The sequence below is a fragment of the Centropristis striata genome, chromosome 9 (genome assembly GCF_030273125.1).
Source record: "Centropristis striata isolate RG_2023a ecotype Rhode Island chromosome 9, C.striata_1.0, whole genome shotgun sequence".
Classification (NCBI taxonomy): domain Eukaryota; kingdom Metazoa; phylum Chordata; class Actinopteri; order Perciformes; family Serranidae; genus Centropristis; species Centropristis striata.
Genome location: NC_081525.1, coordinates 32,789,846 through 32,807,111, shown reverse-complemented (window position 1 = coordinate 32,807,111; position 17,266 = coordinate 32,789,846). Strand labels below are relative to the sequence as shown.

At 38.6% G+C, this 17,266-nt stretch overlaps 1 protein-coding gene across 5 annotated transcripts in view; it reads left to right on the top strand.

Moving 5' to 3' along the window:
• Positions 1 to 1,316: 1,316 nt before the first annotated feature.
• osbpl9 (oxysterol binding protein-like 9) overlaps positions 1,317 to 17,266 on the top strand; it is a 43,013-nt gene continuing 27,063 nt past the window's right edge. For 3 of the 5 annotated variants that reach the window (XM_059340685.1, XM_059340686.1, XM_059340684.1), the window contains exons 1-4: positions 1,317 to 1,436; positions 4,447 to 4,497; positions 7,606 to 7,684; positions 16,491 to 16,567. In XM_059340685.1, the coding sequence (XP_059196668.1) occupies positions 1,326 to 1,436; positions 4,447 to 4,497; positions 7,606 to 7,684; positions 16,491 to 16,567 (318 nt within the window). In that variant the 5' untranslated portion in view covers positions 1,317 to 1,325. Of the gene's footprint in view, positions 1,437 to 1,882; positions 2,028 to 4,446; positions 4,498 to 7,605; positions 7,685 to 8,421; positions 8,441 to 16,490; positions 16,568 to 17,266 lie in introns of those variants that run through there. The other 2 variants (XM_059340687.1, XM_059340690.1) reach the window with 2 other exon arrangements.

The window sequence follows — 17,266 nt, the reverse complement described above, 5'->3', positions numbered from 1 at the left end:
TTTGTGATCATGCATTTTCCAGCTGATCCAAGTGGGGTTCTTAATGTTTATTTAGCTTGAGAAGTATAGGAGGAATTTCTGAAAACATAAAGACACATTTATTCGCTGAGTTTAACCCGAAAAAAAATGAAGACATGGTAGGCAGTGGTGAAATGTAACTAAGTACATTTACTCAAGTACTGTACTTAAATACAATTTTGAGGTACTTGTACTTTACCTGAGTATTTCCATTTTATGTAACTTTATACTTTTACTTCACAACATTTTAAGGGATATATTGTACTTTTTACTCCACTACATTTAGCTGACAGCTTTAGTTACTTTTCAGCTTGAGATTTAAACATAAAAAACATGATGTGTTTAAACTTTTTACACACACACATATATGTATATATATATATATATATATATACACACACACACACACAAGCCCTATATAATTTTTAAATAATATTTTTTATTGGAAATAAGCATTCATAAGCATCAATACAAGACATAAGTTATCCCACAGCTGTTTTCCACATTTTTGTTTTTTAAATGGTACATTAGAACGAAGAACCACAAAAAAGACAACCCACAAAACAAAAAGAGTAATAGATACAATACAATAAAAACAGTATTATAATAATATAAAGGGAGGCAAAAGAGCAGAGGAACAGAAACATTAACAATTATACTTACAATAGCAATACATAAATAAACACAGGATGCCGAGTGTGCACAGTAACAAAAACCTTAACAAAATAAATGAAAATTGGATGCATCAAATCGACTCAGTTGGGGTCCAGGTAGGTGAGGGTACTAACATATGTGATGAGAGGTTATGAGCCGTATATTTACCAAATAAAAGCACTGCTTACATAAATGCATCAATAATAATATTCCAATAATATATTTGGAATATAAATACCAATCTGATTGGGTCCATTTACTTGCTTGATGCTTTAAGTACATTTTGAAGCTGATACTTTTGTACTTTTACTGAAGTTAGTTTCGAATGCACTTTTACTTAAGTAAGGGATCTGAATCCTTTTTTCGACCACTGACAGTATGAACAAATGTAGTGTGAAAAGTTACATAAGTTAAATTTACCACTGAGTTAAGTTAAATGTACCACTGACAGGGACTATTCTACAGTGTACTCTTAATTTTTTAAAAACTTTTAAACTGCACATTTGTTGCCAATATACTATCTTCATCCCTGATATGTAGCACATCATCATCACCATCACCATCCTCCTCCTCTTCATCAGCAGCACCCTGTTGGCGGCGCCTGCCTGCCCACACCTTATCCGACTCCTCCCCACCCGGAGCCAATTGTAAAGATGGCGTCCATCATGGAGGGGCCGCTCAGCAAGTGGACTAACGTTATGAAAGGCTGGCAGTACCGCTGGTTCGTCTTGGACTACAATGCCGGCTTGCTGTCATACTACACGGTACGTTCACGTCCCCGGGTTGTAAACTGAGCGGATCATGTCGGGAGGTCAGATTGTGTGAGTTGTGTCTGGCTGTCAGAGTGAGTGGGATATAAGGGCCTTGTGTTTGTCAGGAGTTACAGTCTCAGCTGGTACCGAGAGGCGGGACTCTCTCATGACAGATCCCTGCCTGAGCCAATAGCAACGCTCCTCCACGACCAACTGACCAATCAAATGACAGTATTTCTTTTCTACACTTCCGCTAATGCTAGCTAGCTTAGCAAAGCTAAAAGCTGAAATGCACCGACTCGGCGAAACATTATTGTGACTAGTTAACATTATTCGGTGAGAGAGATTTATTAGTATATATGTTGGCGAGATGATATGTGTCTTTGGTAGTTAAGTGAAAGTCCAACACTCGCTTATTTGCGAGCTAAATGGCTAAAAAGAAAGAAGGCACCGCGGGGGGAGACTAGCTGCTAGTTAGATTTGTGATCAACCACACGTCAGATAATCTATTGTACTCTGGTTGGTGATGTCAAGAGGAAAGCTGTCAGTGTTACTGTCGCTGAAACAACTTGTAAGAAAGATAAGAGCTGTCAGCTCCTCTCAGTAAGTTGACTGAGTCGTTAAAGCGTTAATTAACTTATTTATTAGTACAGTAGACAGAGCAGGTGTTGTGTTTTAGTAACTCTGATGTCTTAAAGGGGTTTGAACCAAAAGCCTGAGCCCTGACTCATGGTTGTGTTTAGATAGCTGCCTGAAAGTGATCACTGTGATGGTCAGTCATACTGTCACTGTGATCTGTGGTAAAACTCAAACTCTTTCAGTTCACTGTGTTTTCTAGTAGTTCTTCTAGTTTTCTATTGTTACTTTTAAGTTTACTGTTTATTCTTTCAACCTCACCTGTGAGCCTCCAGCCTCTTCTCCTCCATCTTCAACTTCTCCTCCCCTATCTCCTCCAGCCTCTTCTACTCCATCTCCTCCAACTTCTCCTCCCCTATCTCCTCCAGCCTCTTCCCCTCCATCTCCTCCAGCTTCTCCTCCTCTACCTCCTCCAGCCTCTTCTCCTCCATCTCCTTCAGCTTCTCCTCCTCTACCTCCTCCAGCCTCTTCTCCTCCAGCTTCTCCTCCTCTACCTCCTCCAGCCTCTTCTCCTCCATCTCCTCCAGCCTCTCCTCCTGTATCTCCTTCTGCATCTCTACTATCCGCCACCTGACAAAAATATATTGATGCGTGACATGAACAGTGTGACAATTTGCTGTGTAATAATCATTGATTTTGATGATACGGTTATAGAGGGAAAAAACTCAGTTTTTCCCTAAATCTTTTATTGTTGATGTTTTTTTCAACAGTTGCTGCCTTTCAACACACATGAAAATAATGAATAAAAATAATCAAAAGTGTATCTCTTTGGCATTAAATATAAGCTTTTTTTAAAAAAAAATCTCTGCATTGTTGAGATACTACAGTTAAAATAATGATAATAATAATACATTTTGGTTGGTCCTAGTGCCTGACGCTTCTCTTTTGGAGCGTAAAAACTGCAGATGACAAAAAGGGCCTTTTGAAAAAAAATTCTGTCCACGGGTAGTGTTCATATCAGGGCAAAGCACCACTGATCCAGAGATGTGAAGAAGTCAGTTTTGTTTGAGTCTAAAGTCAGACTGTCGTCTGGAAAAAGTCCTGAATCTCTTAAATGTAGGCAATAAAGTCAGAGCAGGACAAGAGTCTAGTAGCACCTTAATACAATATCTGATGTAGAGCTGAAACAATAAATTGATTACTGGTTTGACTGGTTTGGTTTAGAAAAATAGGAGCTATTTTGATAATTGGTTAATCATTTAAGTCATCAAATTATCTTGTTTCACTTTCTTTATTGTGCGTATTTGTTTCATTTTCTATTTCTTTATGATGATAAACTGTTTATCTGAGTTGTGGACTTTTGGTCAGACAAAACAAACCTTTTAACTGTGTCACATTCAGTTTAGATATATTCACAATATTAACTTTCTGCCTTTTTGTAGACAGTTTGGTTTATTAAGAAAATAATTAATTGTTAGTTGCAGCTCTAATCGGATGTATAAAAATGTATTTGATTGTTTAATTGAGTCCATTTAACAGCAGGAAATGCTACATTTTTAAAATTAAGTTTACATCACAAAGCAAAATGTTCTCAGGGCCGACACCGATAAGATGACTTCAATATCACATTTTGTATTTTAAAACTAACCTGTCATTTATTCACACCGAAAGGTACCAGAAGCTTAGATGTAGAGAGCAAAGATGGATGATTTGATATTTCCACAGTTCGGATCCAAATCTAACTGACATCACTATAGTTAAAAAACAAAAAACAAAAAGAACAGTTCTGACCCATCAAATGTTCTTTCTTTTCATATAAAGTGCATCAAAACCTTCCACAAACAACAAGTGTCTTTTTGTTTTGTTTTGCTGTAAAGCATTTGTGAGTAAAGTGTGATCTAAATGTAATGTATAATGATTATTATTATCATTATTTTTATTATTGTTATAATTATTATAAATGCTTTGGTGTAATCTGTCAAATAAGATTTGTCAATGCAAGTAAACAATACAGAAATGAAGGCTTTTGTAAACCTAAAAGACTATGGCTGCTCCGTCTGCAGATAAGTGACAAAATGTATATAGTATAATGTTGTGCATCCCAGGAAATAGCAAGAGTCACTTCGGCGACTTTAGTTTACGACTTCATCCACCTCCTCTGTCTGCATCCAGTGCATGATTTTAGTCCAAACTTCCTCTATTTTCTTGATTTTGTAGTATGTTTTTTTTTTTTAAACTCCTCTCTATGCAGCACAAAGCACAAGTTAAGAGTCTTCTCTCTTCACCCGTATTTAGAGCAGAGACTCTGAGACTATAGTTGGATCAAATTGCTCAGAGATAATAATAGCCTTATGACATGCAGTGCAACCTGACTGTGTAGTTTATATGCAGAGAGCCTGCATACTGACTGTATTAATCCCTGATTTGTTCTGTTGTTATTTTACAGTCAAAGGACAAGATGATGCGAGGATCCAGAAGAGGCTGTGTGCGACTCAGGGTAAGATTCTCAGGATCAGCACCGTCCTGTTACTGACTGACAGTTGTTTGATTAACTACATGCATAATGTGCATGCTTGGCTGAGTTGCTGTTCTGCTTCACCAGATATTTGAAAGAATTTTGACAAGTTCATGGGCACTGTTGTCCATAGTGCAGCACAACACATCACATATATGACTTTCTGACAAGGTTTGCTTTGTCAATGCAATTTTTCTGACCCGTAAAAGGCAGGTAGGTACATTATGTGCAGCATCATGACTTTATGCATTAGCTGCCTAACTTTTTTACCTTGTTGGAACCATGTCAAAAGTTTCCTGCAGCCATATCCACAGGTCCACTTTTTTAGCTCTCTGTGTTGTCAGTATTCAGTGATTCCACTAGATGGCAGCAGTTTCCCTCTTATGATACCTGGCTTACCACTTGTAAGGAGAAGATAGGAAGTTTACTAATGCAGTAGGATTTTCATGGACTGAGCCTACATTCTTGCTGAGAGAATGAGCTTTCATTTTTTATAATACAGGGAGTTGTCTTTGTCTTGAGAGAAGGCATCACAAGACCAGGTCTAAAAGGTACGATTACATACATTGGTGGAAGTTGAGTTAAATATTTGTTTTTTCTTTTATTTATTGAGGCAGTGTTGACTTTTTGTAAAAGGTGATGTGGAACTGGGCTTTCCTTCCTCGTCCAAATTCCCATGATTAAACATTGTTAACTTTTAGACCCACAGCAGCATTCCTAAGCCAGAATGTGTACCTGCCCACCTAACCCTTTCAGCCACATATCAAGTGTCTCTCAGATAGTTTATTATGAAATCAAGGAGGTTGTTTTTCATGACTTTCCACAGAAGAAGTGGTGAAAGCTATGTTTTGTGCCACCACACCTTTTTTGGGGATAAAGGGTATTTCCAAACACTCAGACAATATATCTGTTGATCTCACTGAAGTTTAAGGAAGTATCTCCTGAAACTACCTGAAAAGAGGATCCAGTTTATCCATTTACGAACACCTAGTCATGTGTCAGAGGTTTCGGTTAAGGAGCAGCAACCAAAGCTCCAAATGTTAAATAGTGAATCGGCTACATGGCAAGTATGACAAGGATACATAGAAAATACACTCCAAAACTTCTTATCTATTGTGGACAATTATTATTATTATTATTATTATCATTATTATTATTATTATTATTATTATTATTATTATTATTATTATTATTAATAACAAAAAAAATTAATGCCCACAATAAATAAAAATATTTTTGGATCAATGTGACACAATTTATTGCGATACAGTTACACACATTGGTTATTGAAGCTTCTCTTGGACTTTCTTCCTTTTACAACTTTGAATCGAGATGTAATTCGAATTTTTGATACTGATCAACAGAAAGAAAAACGTTGATGTTTAAAACATCTCTACACATAGAAAATTGTATACATTTACTAAACATAAAATATAGTTATGCCACAGGAAGAATTAATAACCTTTTCTTCACATATTGTATCAAAACCCAGAGCTGATGGTGTCAGTTGTGTTGAGTGTTGTTACAAAAAATGAAGACTTTACATTTCAGATCATGTATAATGTTTCCTCATTGTGAAGTTCAGCTCATAAAAGTGTTCATGCAGACCTGAATGTACAGTATGTATTAAATATAAAATATCTAATATTGTTCTTTTTCCTTCAACAATAATCACCTCCTGTGAAGGACTGCTTAGTGTATTCTACTTCTTTCACAATCAAAAGATCAATCATTTACTTAATTACTTTACTTATAATTGTTAGGTTTATACATATACTTGTATTACTTATAAGTTATTGATATTTACTTTTCTTGTGTCCAATGTGAAGACAGTAACAAAGACAATAGAGTAACACTAATGGTTACTGTTGTAATATGCCAAAGTGTTATGCTCCATTTAGACATTAGTCATCTTTTGAGATTCTACCAGACTAGCTGAATTTCCCCTCAGGGATAAATAAAATGATTTTGATTGATTGATTTGATTTGATTGATTTTAACCATTCATTTCCCGTCATTTAGCTAAAGACCAGCTTGTTTGTATAGTGGGAGATTTCCCATTGAGATATCTTGATGTTCAGAAAAAACAAGCATGATGCCACTTCTGAGGATATGGATCTTGTGTTAAATAATTTGTTGAGCCTCATTATTAAAACAACAACACATCATCAGAAACTGTACAAACCAGACCTCTTTTGGGTCATGTAGGTTGACTGTCGAAAAAATCTATTTAAAAAGGAAAATGTTCCAAGACAACATTCAGAGCGTATGCAACTTAAATCACGCAAAGATAATAAGTAAATCAATACATAAATAAACACAAATATACAAATAATGTAAAATAATCATAGTTAAATAGAAAAGAAATAAGAAAAAGAATACAAAAATAAAATGATGATGCTGAAAATGATGTATTTAATCATAATTGGGTTTTCAATTATACTTTGGGGTGTTAATTGCTCACTGAGACTCTAGAAGTGTAAGTTTCTTAAAGATGGAATTTCTGGAGTGATATTGTAATAACTGCAAAATATTTTGCTCATTTCAGATGTCCTTATCCAGCCACTGTAGTTGTTGTTATTTTTTTTAGCTGTATAAGGAAGCTGTGAGTCACACACCCTGTTCTGGTTGCTTGGAGCTAATGTCCCAGCTATCCAGCAGGCCGTTTCTCTGCAGCTCTTTCTCTCCCGTCGGCTGCTAGCTGCTGGTCCCCGGTGTCCGTTTCTCTCTCCACCCTTCCCTGCGTTTCTCCTCCTTTTGCTCTCCCAAATCCCACCTCCTCCTCCTCCTCCCCTCCCTTCTTCTCTGCCATGTTCCAAAAGGCTGTACTCGCATGTGTGTGGAAGAGAGAGAGAGAAACAGAGATTGTGAGAAAGACACAATAAGGGAAGAGGAGATGCTTTTGGAGGGGAGAGAGTGAGGTGCTGACACAGACCAAGGGTAATTTGTGAAAAAGAAAAGGAAAAAAAGAGCCAGTCAGGGATTGCTGGAACATGTGGAGGGCATGAGGATAGAAATGGAAAGTAGAGGCTGACGTGTCCCGCTGTCTGACTGCCTGCTTTTCCTCTCTCTCTCTCTCTGTTTGCTCAGGGAGCTGTGATCGGCATTGATGACGAGGACGACAGCACATTCACCATCACTGTGGACCAGAAGACTTTCCATTTCCAAGGTGAGATGTCCCCCTTTTTGCTTTAGTTCTCTTTTCGCCCTCTCTTCTGTGTTGCCATCACTGGCTTTCTTTCCCTATGATCTCTTTTGCATCAGTCCTTGCTGTTCATTAGCTCTCTCTGTCTCCCTCTCTCTCTCTCTCTCTCTCTTTCTCTCTCACTCCTCTTTTTTCCTCCCCACCTTTTAAAGACTTGGATTGGTCTGCTCTAATGCCAGGAAACACATGCACACAGGCATCTACACAATGTCAAAGCGTGCTGCGTGCATTTGAGCTTTTTCTCCCTTCCTGTAGAACCTCTTCAAGCTCTGTGAAGTTGGACTGACACATATTTCTATAGATAAACAAGATTTGTTCCACTGCAAACTAGACAGATTCCTCTGGAACAGAACGATCAAGTAAGGCTTCCTTTTTTTTCCTTTTTTTTTTTTTTGTGCCTCGGCTCTCCCGACTGTGCTGAGGAGGAGGATTGCTGCTTGTGTGTCTCTGCAGTTGAGCCTCTGGGAATAATAAGGGAATACTGCTGAGGTGGAAGCTGAGCTCAGGGCTCTCCTGGCTGCTGCTGCCGTTCGCCCTTCGCTACACCGCTGCTGCCGCCGCTCGCTATCTGCCCACCAGTCACTCCGTAGGGACAGGATTGGCTCCCAGCTACAGCATCGCCCCCCTCCCGTCCTGCCAACGTTTCTCTCTTTTTTGACAGGGAGCTTTCCAGTCCAGTACACCGCAGACACTCTTTTTTTTACTCTATCACTCCACCAGGTCTTTAACTAACCTTCTCCACCTTTTCATCTCTGTCTTTCCACCTGTCCATTTGTATCCATTTCTCCCACCTTAACCCCTCACACTTCACCTCCAGCACCCCCTGCTCCCCCCCTCCTTCACCTCCTTCTCGAGGGTCACCAGCCACAGTCCATGGGCCCCCCGCCCCTCTCACCTCCTCCATGCCCTCTCCCATGTCTGTGTTCCGAAGCTGTATGCTGTGGTTCTACAAACGGAAGGGTAAGGAGAAAACTGTGCACGTCTCATGGTCCACATGCATGCCAGTCCCGGGCAAAAGGATCGAGAGGAGGCGTTGTTTGTTTGTCTTCTGGGATGTGCAGTTAGGGTGGAGCAGTATACTCCGTAGCGCTCGGGTGTATTGGTTCGTTATCGAGGTTCAAGGACAGTTCAGAGCCGCGTGAATTAGACTGTTCGGTGGCTGTTGGCTGTGAGAAATGATTAAGCAGAGAAGAGTGTGTGCATTATCCTGAATCAGTGAGATGTTTGTACGGACTAGATGTGTTATTTAGATTATTTGTTGTTACTGGTGCTTGTTCTGCTTTTTTTTTTTTTGGTTTGGCGAGACAATTATGTAATGTTTTTCCCCTCCGGATGGTAAAAAATGTCAAAGAGATGCATTTGTCAATGAATAATAGCTTAAATGTCAGGGTCTTAATTTATTCTGGAACTTTCTGTGCCACAGTTTAATCAAAGTTTTTTCCATTCACTGTTTGCCTCAGTGCATTTGTGTTTTATCAGAATAACCTGAGTCTGAGAGACGTCTGTATCCGAGAACAGGCACACAGCAGCAATGTATGCACATTTTTATTGAATGAGTACATTTTTAAAAGTATCATACAAACCCTTCATAGATGCAGTCAAAAAAGTGAAAATGGCTGGGTGTTTATCTTTCATGGAAAGGGAGCTCGGATGAAAATGCCGATACAACTCTTGTAGTAAATATGACAATGTAACACTACTAGATATGAGCATTTGTAGAGATCATATTTAAAAGCGCAATATGTAATTTCCTGCTGCTGGTGCTCTCAATCAAAACAATAACAAAAGATGGAGCAATGCCGACATTGCAGTCAGCTTCTCCTGATTAGAATTCCTTCAGTGTTCATTGTTCGGAGAGGTTCTTTACCGGTAGCCAAATTATATGCAGAGGTCTCCTCCTCTTCAAAACAAATGGACCCGCTTTAGTAAAGACACGTAATTAAGCAGTGTCATGTTACAAATCTTTTTCTCCAACACTGTTTGGCACGTTGGTGGAGGGGATGGAAACTGAGTTGCAGCTAATGTTTGTTCAGCCTTCTCTGATAACTTAAGATCCAGACGTCTGATGACTAAAATCAATCATCTGGTTAAAGTAATGAATGACCAAATTCTAAAATAGATAAAAAGACAACTTCTGGCAGACAACAACAAATACTGACGCATGTGGAAAGGGCAGCGGCGATCACATGACATAGACCGTGTTCTTGATTAAAAAATGTTTTCATTTAGTTTGAACATTGTTGGAAAATGTTGGGAATAATGTCAGTACGCAACTCAGCAAGATATATAACATAGGTGTCGTCATTTATTGGACATTTTAATTCAGAAATGTTGCATATTACCTGTGTCAAATTGTCTTAAAATGTTTTCGTTTTTTTATTTCAGTCAAATCAGCAGTAGGGGAGTCGTTATGTTTGAAAGCAGCAAATTCCTGCACAGGCGAGTTTGAAAACTCGCAGCACATTGTCTTTTTGTTTGAGAGATGTCACTGTAAGACACATCTGTTCTCCAGATACTTAGAGAAGTGCTGAACCCTCTAACATGTCACCACTGGAGGAATGGGCAGAGAATTAGCACTAAAAGTGTGCTGAAGCTGAGATTCTAGATAGAGCAGCTGTTGGCGTGGGTATAAAGAGTTGCACAGGATGTTGGTCAGGAGAAGATTTCTCTGTTGCTGTAAAACGATCCTGGTCTGAGCATGTTATGCAGTCAGTCTCCCAGGATTCACAGCAGCGTCTGAATGTATCATATGTATATATGTGTATCTATATGAGCTGGTGCGTGGGTAAGCTATGGACTGTCTGACGGGTAGAGCATCAATGCCTGGATTAAGCGGGGTAAAGAAAGGCGCATTTACCAGAATTTAAATTTCCTGTGTTCAATACACATTATCAAAGCGTGTGTCATGATGTGATGTAAAAGAATTTCCAGGATTGCGGCATGATTCGTCCTCTTACGGGACAGTCCAGCTCACAGGCTGTAGTTTAGTTCTGAGCCGGCCGGCCACCGTGCTAGCCTGGAGTGCAGCTCTGTGCTGTCTTTCTATTTAGAGAAGCATCCATTATTCATCGGCCCCTCTCCCCCGGCGGTGCATCAGAGTTGCCTGAGAGCCCTTTAGCATTCCCTTTTCCTCTTTCGCCCTCTCCTCTCTCACTCGCTTCCTCTTATGTACAGTAGCTATCAATCTCTTGTCTTCTCCTCCCTCTTTGTCGGGCTGTAGTGGCTGCCCGGAACATCAGTCCTGGCAGAGAGACCCTCTCATGCTCCCTTGTCTCGCGTCTCCAGAGTCCTCCCTCTCCTTGGTATCACCTGCACTGTCTGCTGTCATCTCTTTTTTAGATTTCCCGACTTGGTCATCATGTTTTTACCACTGTTTCAGGACTTGAATATATCTTCAGACTCAATCAATCCAAAGCAATGTGATGAGTGCAATTTTCTATTTCTACCCCACACTTCAAGCAACGTAGATTAAAAAAACAATGTATTAAATCAAGACAACCACCAGGGTAGCTATCACCACTTTATTGACAGGTTGCAGTCCTGTACATCAGACCCTCTGTCCTCCCACTGGAGCTTGTAGTGAAATATTTCATCAGCTTGTCTGAGATGGCAGGAGGAGAGAGAGAAGAGGAGAGGGATGAATAATTCACAGAGGCCTTTTGGAGGAAGGAGGAGCAGCATTATGGGGGAGAGGCTGAACATTGTAAAGGGAAATCTTTGTGATTTGATACCCTGACCACTTAGACGGTAGAAGAATCCACGGGTTAATAATGCATCACTGAAGCCTTTAGTATGTGTTAATGTATCTGTTCATCTGCTCATGTGTGTATGTGTGGTGATAGTTCTGCCACACTTATTCTTATTTGCACCATCCGTCATTTTCTGCAGTCTAGGTGAATGTAACTACCACTTGCTTCATTTATGTACATTTAATTCTCAATCTTGAGCTTTCTAATAGTCTGTGAGATGCAAGTCAGAGACAGAAGAGTACTTGGATAGAATCATTGGAGAAGAAGATGGCTATCTGGTTAATAACCTGCCAAAGAAACAATTACAGAAGAATTAAGGACATATGAATAGGTGAAAAACTGGAAAAGATTTACAGGCTCTCTGTGGCTTAGATACTTTTATTGGGTGGCAGTAGTATAAGGTGACTTATTCTTAGTAGTAAAGAACTTAGTATCAGCATAAAAGAGATAAATATCTTTGGAGACATTTGAAGACATCACCTTGGACTTTTTGGGAATTTTTCACGATTCTTCTGAAATATTCAAGACCAAACTTTGAGTCATTACCTTTCATATGCTCTCACTATGATTGTTTAGTTAACTGTGTCACATATCTTGATTCAGATGGCCTTCACAGTATATTGTTTTAGATATTTGTTGGTTTTCCTGTTGGTTTTGGCAGCCTTACTCATCACATCATCCCAAGCAGGTTCGTTTCCTGTTTGGTGGTGTCTCAGCGGGTGGGTTTGTATCATGTGATCAAACCGCATCAACACATATCCTTTATCGGAAATGTATTACTCTGGTATCAGTTATCAGGTCATGAGGTGACCTCCACGGTCAATGGTGACATCACAGCTGCTCTGTGTTGGCTGTATGTGGAAACCTTTGTTTGATTTGGCATCAGTATTCAAGAAATTTATTTTAAGAAATTTGCAAGTTTGCAACTGCAAAACAACAACAACTCCAGGGTTCCCACGCATCTAGGAAACCCTGTAAAACATCATTAAAGTTAAGTCATTGAAAACACACAGAGAATGAGAGATAAAAACACTCTCCTATTTTCTCTTAGCAGAGAATAAGTTAATCAATTGTCCATTAGAGATTACCAAAAGGGATACATGGCCATCTGGAATAATGTTCAGGATCCTATTAACGTTCGAATGACAAGATATGACATCACACCTTTAGTGCCAAAAGTTACATTATCCTCAAATGTAAATATTAGTCAATGCTGACTGGTAAACTCAAGACGTTTCTTTTTTGGTTTATAAATTAACATTGCTACTGTTTGGTTCAATTGCTCCGGTTAACATGTTTGCTATCTTATTTTTCCTGCAAACGTTCTGGTCTCCACTGGAAAAGTCCTGGGAAATAATCTCAGGAAAAGAGTGGGAACCCCACATCTCTCTTTGTATGTCCGTATCTGTCATCTGATTAGGAAAGTGTGTGTGTGAAGGTGGACTGGTTGGAGTTTATTGGTGTGAGGTACAGTATTTCCTGTATCTGCTTGTTTTTCTAATAGCCTCACTATGCCTCTCTGATTTCCTCTAGCGAAGAAGCATCAGCGCTGACAGTAATGAGGTTTTAGTCAGCACACCTTCCTCTGTTATGACACTGCTTAGCAGCTGGGCTTTCAGACTGTGCCACCCTCTTGCAGGGTTAAGACGGCATCATTCAAACTCAAGGGTGGGTTGTTAACGTCTGACGTTTGTGCAATTATCGGAAGAAAAAAAAAAGTGAACTTAGTGACTGTTAGACTTTTGCCCCATTTGTTCCTCATAAAATTTTTTAATAATGCTGTAAAAGAGCATATAACAAGCCCTTTACACCCTTTTCACTGTAAAAACTATGAACTCAGAATAAACTGAATGAAAGACTCACATTCTAGATGTCTTTTTACCCTTAGATATACAATGTCCGTATTTCATAGATCTATTCTTTATGTGCATCTTATACAACTTTGTATCCAAAAGACTTATTTCTAAAATGCATTATAAACATACTTAGAATTACAGTCGTCTTATAGCACTGTATAATTATAAGCACTCACAGATATTAATAATGCCTTATTACAATAATCATAAAACATTTTATAAAACTTAGACGGTCAAATATCATAATACTTTATTATTGCTGATCACTTACTGACATTGTTTTTTCACAAGCTGTTGTTTATACTAATGTGTTATAGGTTGCGGATTAACCCTAACCCCCTTATTTAATATATAACCCTATAATCACACTATGCATTATTGCAGATATTTAAATGCATTATCATCTAATGAAACCTATTATCAAATCTATTATATCTATTATAGAAGTCATAATAAAGGCTTATAATGTGACAATTATTGGTATAAAGCATTATGAATCTTGTGAGTACCGGTACTTAACTGTATAATTATACAGTTCCATAAGTATTATATTGTAATGTATTATCATTATATTAATAATGCATTCTAGACAAGGGTGGTATAGAAAGCCTTAAACCTTAACCATAAGCCTCTAAGAAAAATAATTTCCATTCTTTCTTGGACTATTTTATATATGCACCTTATGATTAAAAGTCTTTAAATCCTTAGCACCACTAACTTTTTAGTAACACTCACCAGGTAGCAGGGAAGGGGATTTATATAGTTGTCCTTTGTCTATCAGGACAAACAACTTGCTATTGTTTAAAATATGTAATATAAGGTTCCTGTCAGATGACGGTCACTGTCATGACTGGCAGTGTGCTGCCTCATGTGACTGTGGGACAGGCCAGCGCTGTATATCTGCTGAGTTGGCTAACTGCTCGTACCCACCTAGGAATATAAATCATGGCTTATGTGTGAGCCGCAAACTAGGACAACAATTGGACTTGCAACACAGTTCATATAGTTAAAGCATTTGTTTTTGTTGAACGGCCCTGCCACTACCTCTCCTCTGTCATGAACGGAGCTAAACAACATTAGCCGCAGTAATCTGTTCCTCTGGAGAGTCTGTTTGGCTGAGGGGAAAGTGAGAGGCCAGTGAGGCGCTGTCTGAGTGGATTGGCCTGAGCCTTGGCTGCCTTTTAATGTCTTTAAAAGCTTTTCTGCTGTAGCACGAGGCACTAGCACAGCCGTTCATCTGCTATACTGTCTAGTTTCCAACTCAATGAAAAATGACTTTTACACAGAATATAGTTTGCCAGCTAATTCAGTGGCACACATCTAATGTCTTGATTTCACCGCTTCCAATTTGTTTTTGACTGTGCTAGAATACACATGCACAAACCTACTTTCTGTGCAAAAACATCTTAATACTATACAGATTACATACAACACACATGCTATACCTGATCGTATGGATTAAATCCTGACAGAAGTGTTCGAGAGCACAAAATATCGCATCCCCTGTGTTGGCACCAAATGTGTGCATGTGTCCTCTGCAGTATGTGTATGTATGTGTGTGTTGCACGTGTCAGAGCCTGTATTGGGGTCACTGTTTAATGTCACTGGCGGTCTGTTTGTTCTGTGCCTTTGCTCTGACGGTGCAGCATCGTGCGGCTCAATTTCACACTCCGACCCCAAAGGCTCAGTGTGAAAAAAGGCTCTACACTCTTTTTTACAGAGATCATAGGGGTATTTATTGTTTTGGTATTGATTCACCCCTCACTATCTCACATAAGGCTGGATATCAAAACTGAACAGTCTGAGTGCTGCGTTAAATGAGTGTTTATGTAATCGATCAGGTACTTCATCATATCTTCTTCATACATTTTTATTATATTTATTTACAGCCCTAATAAGCCTCATCTTTACATTCACTGATGGGATAAGATGAGATATGTTTATTGTCAAAGTACAATGAAATGCTGTAAGAGCTCACTTACAGATGCAATAGAAAATATTTACAATAAATTACTTTTTATTTTATTTTTAGAAATGATATGTACAAACAGGTTAAAATGCAAGTATACTATAATACACAAGAGTAGAATATAAAAACAAGACAGAGTGATGATGCTGAAATGTATGCCTGAGAAAAAATAAGATAATGATGGCCGTGCCTTACCTACTTGTGGCTTAATGTTAGCATTATAAAGTGTATAGTAGGTTTTTTTTTTTTTTTTAACTGGCTGGTTAGCTCTGGTTTAAAGTCATGGCGCCATCAAACCGGGGGCTGCAGGTTTGACTACCCGCTGTGCAGTGGATAAACATGTATTTTTCAATTTCGTGTGGATTGGTGGGAAAATGGTAAAGGTTGTTGATGGGTTGCAAAGCTATCGTCAAGTAATGGTAACTTTTTTGGTTTGGTGTATAGTGCTCCTTTACTATGTTCATGCAAGAATGACATAATAGGTAGAAATTAATACTTCTGGATGTAATAAGTCACTTTTTACTTATTGTTCACTTAAAACGTAATACTTTATTACTTGTTGGCTACGGACACCTGGGTGCTTGTTTTTGCCATGATATACACCTGGGTGCAAATGGCATCTGCCAAATTGGCCACATCATAAAGGGACAGTCAGGAGACAGTTATTTTTGCATTAAGACTGAAAGGGGGGCGGGGGACTGGACTATGTCTTGGTCGGACACAGCAACACAAAATGCAGAACCGTTCCTTTTCGGGAAATTGATAGACATATGCCATAAACAAAGACAGACATCCAGACATCTTTCAGAATTTGATTTTTAGATCTGTTTCTTTTTATTGTCTTATTTGGTTTATTGTCTTCTCAGTATGCTGTCTACTTCAGCTGTAAATCACAATGTTTCCCTCTTTAATATGTACAGTGTACTCTACAAATGGAGCTTATGGTTATTGTCTTATTTGTAAGACTGCACATACATTTTGGATTCTTCAGCCCTGAACATTAGTGTTAGGCATAATTAAAGTCTAAACTATAATTTCTAGATAAACCCAGCGTCTCTCACTGCGTCACCAGTGCTCATGTCATTTCAGTGTCGTGTCTTGGTTTCATTAGTGTGTAACTCGAGTGTAATGGCTACTGATGGTGTCTGTATGGAAAACGTGGCTCACTGGGTGTGTCTGTGTGCTTCTGCCTTCAGCCCGAGATGCAGACGAGCGGGAGAAGTGGATCCACGCCTTAGAGGGAACTATCCTCCGTCACACCCTCCAACTCAGAGTATGTAACCAAGCACTCTTTCAATATGTGTGTTTAAGTGTTTCAGTTTTTATTTTCACTTTCTACAGTAAGAAAAACAGTTTTGTCGCCATGTTGCTTCTTGATGTTTTTATGCTAATTCATATGTCAACATCTACATAGTTTTATATTCATATTTATTGTATTTACCATCCATTTCCTGAAGCATTTCTGTCTAAATATGGTTAAAAGGAGGACTGGTGATCACATTTGGAAACCATAAAGTGAAGATAAATATGTTACCTAGACACTAAAGTGTTCTTTGTGAGATTTTTATTGAACCTCAGATTGCAGGCATTTGCATACTCTGTAAATCATGCACCGTGCTTCACCACAACACCCATATGATTACTTTTTAAAAGGGACTTTGCATCTCAAGTCTTCTTATCAGCACTTTTTCTTGCTCACACCTCATTTATTTGCTCAGCAGAGCAGTTGATGAGTTTTTCTTGTCAGTATCAGGGTTTGTTCAAAGTCTCAAAGATCAGAAAATGCTTTTATTTTAACAGCTACATTTTCAATTCAGAAATATACTTCAATTCGGTGGTGGAAAAAGTATTCAGATTCTTTACTTAAATTAAAATACTAACAGCACACAGTGAAATTACTCCACACAAGTAAAAGTACTACAATCAAAACCTACTTAAGTAATAGTACAAAAGTATCAGCATTAAAATGTAC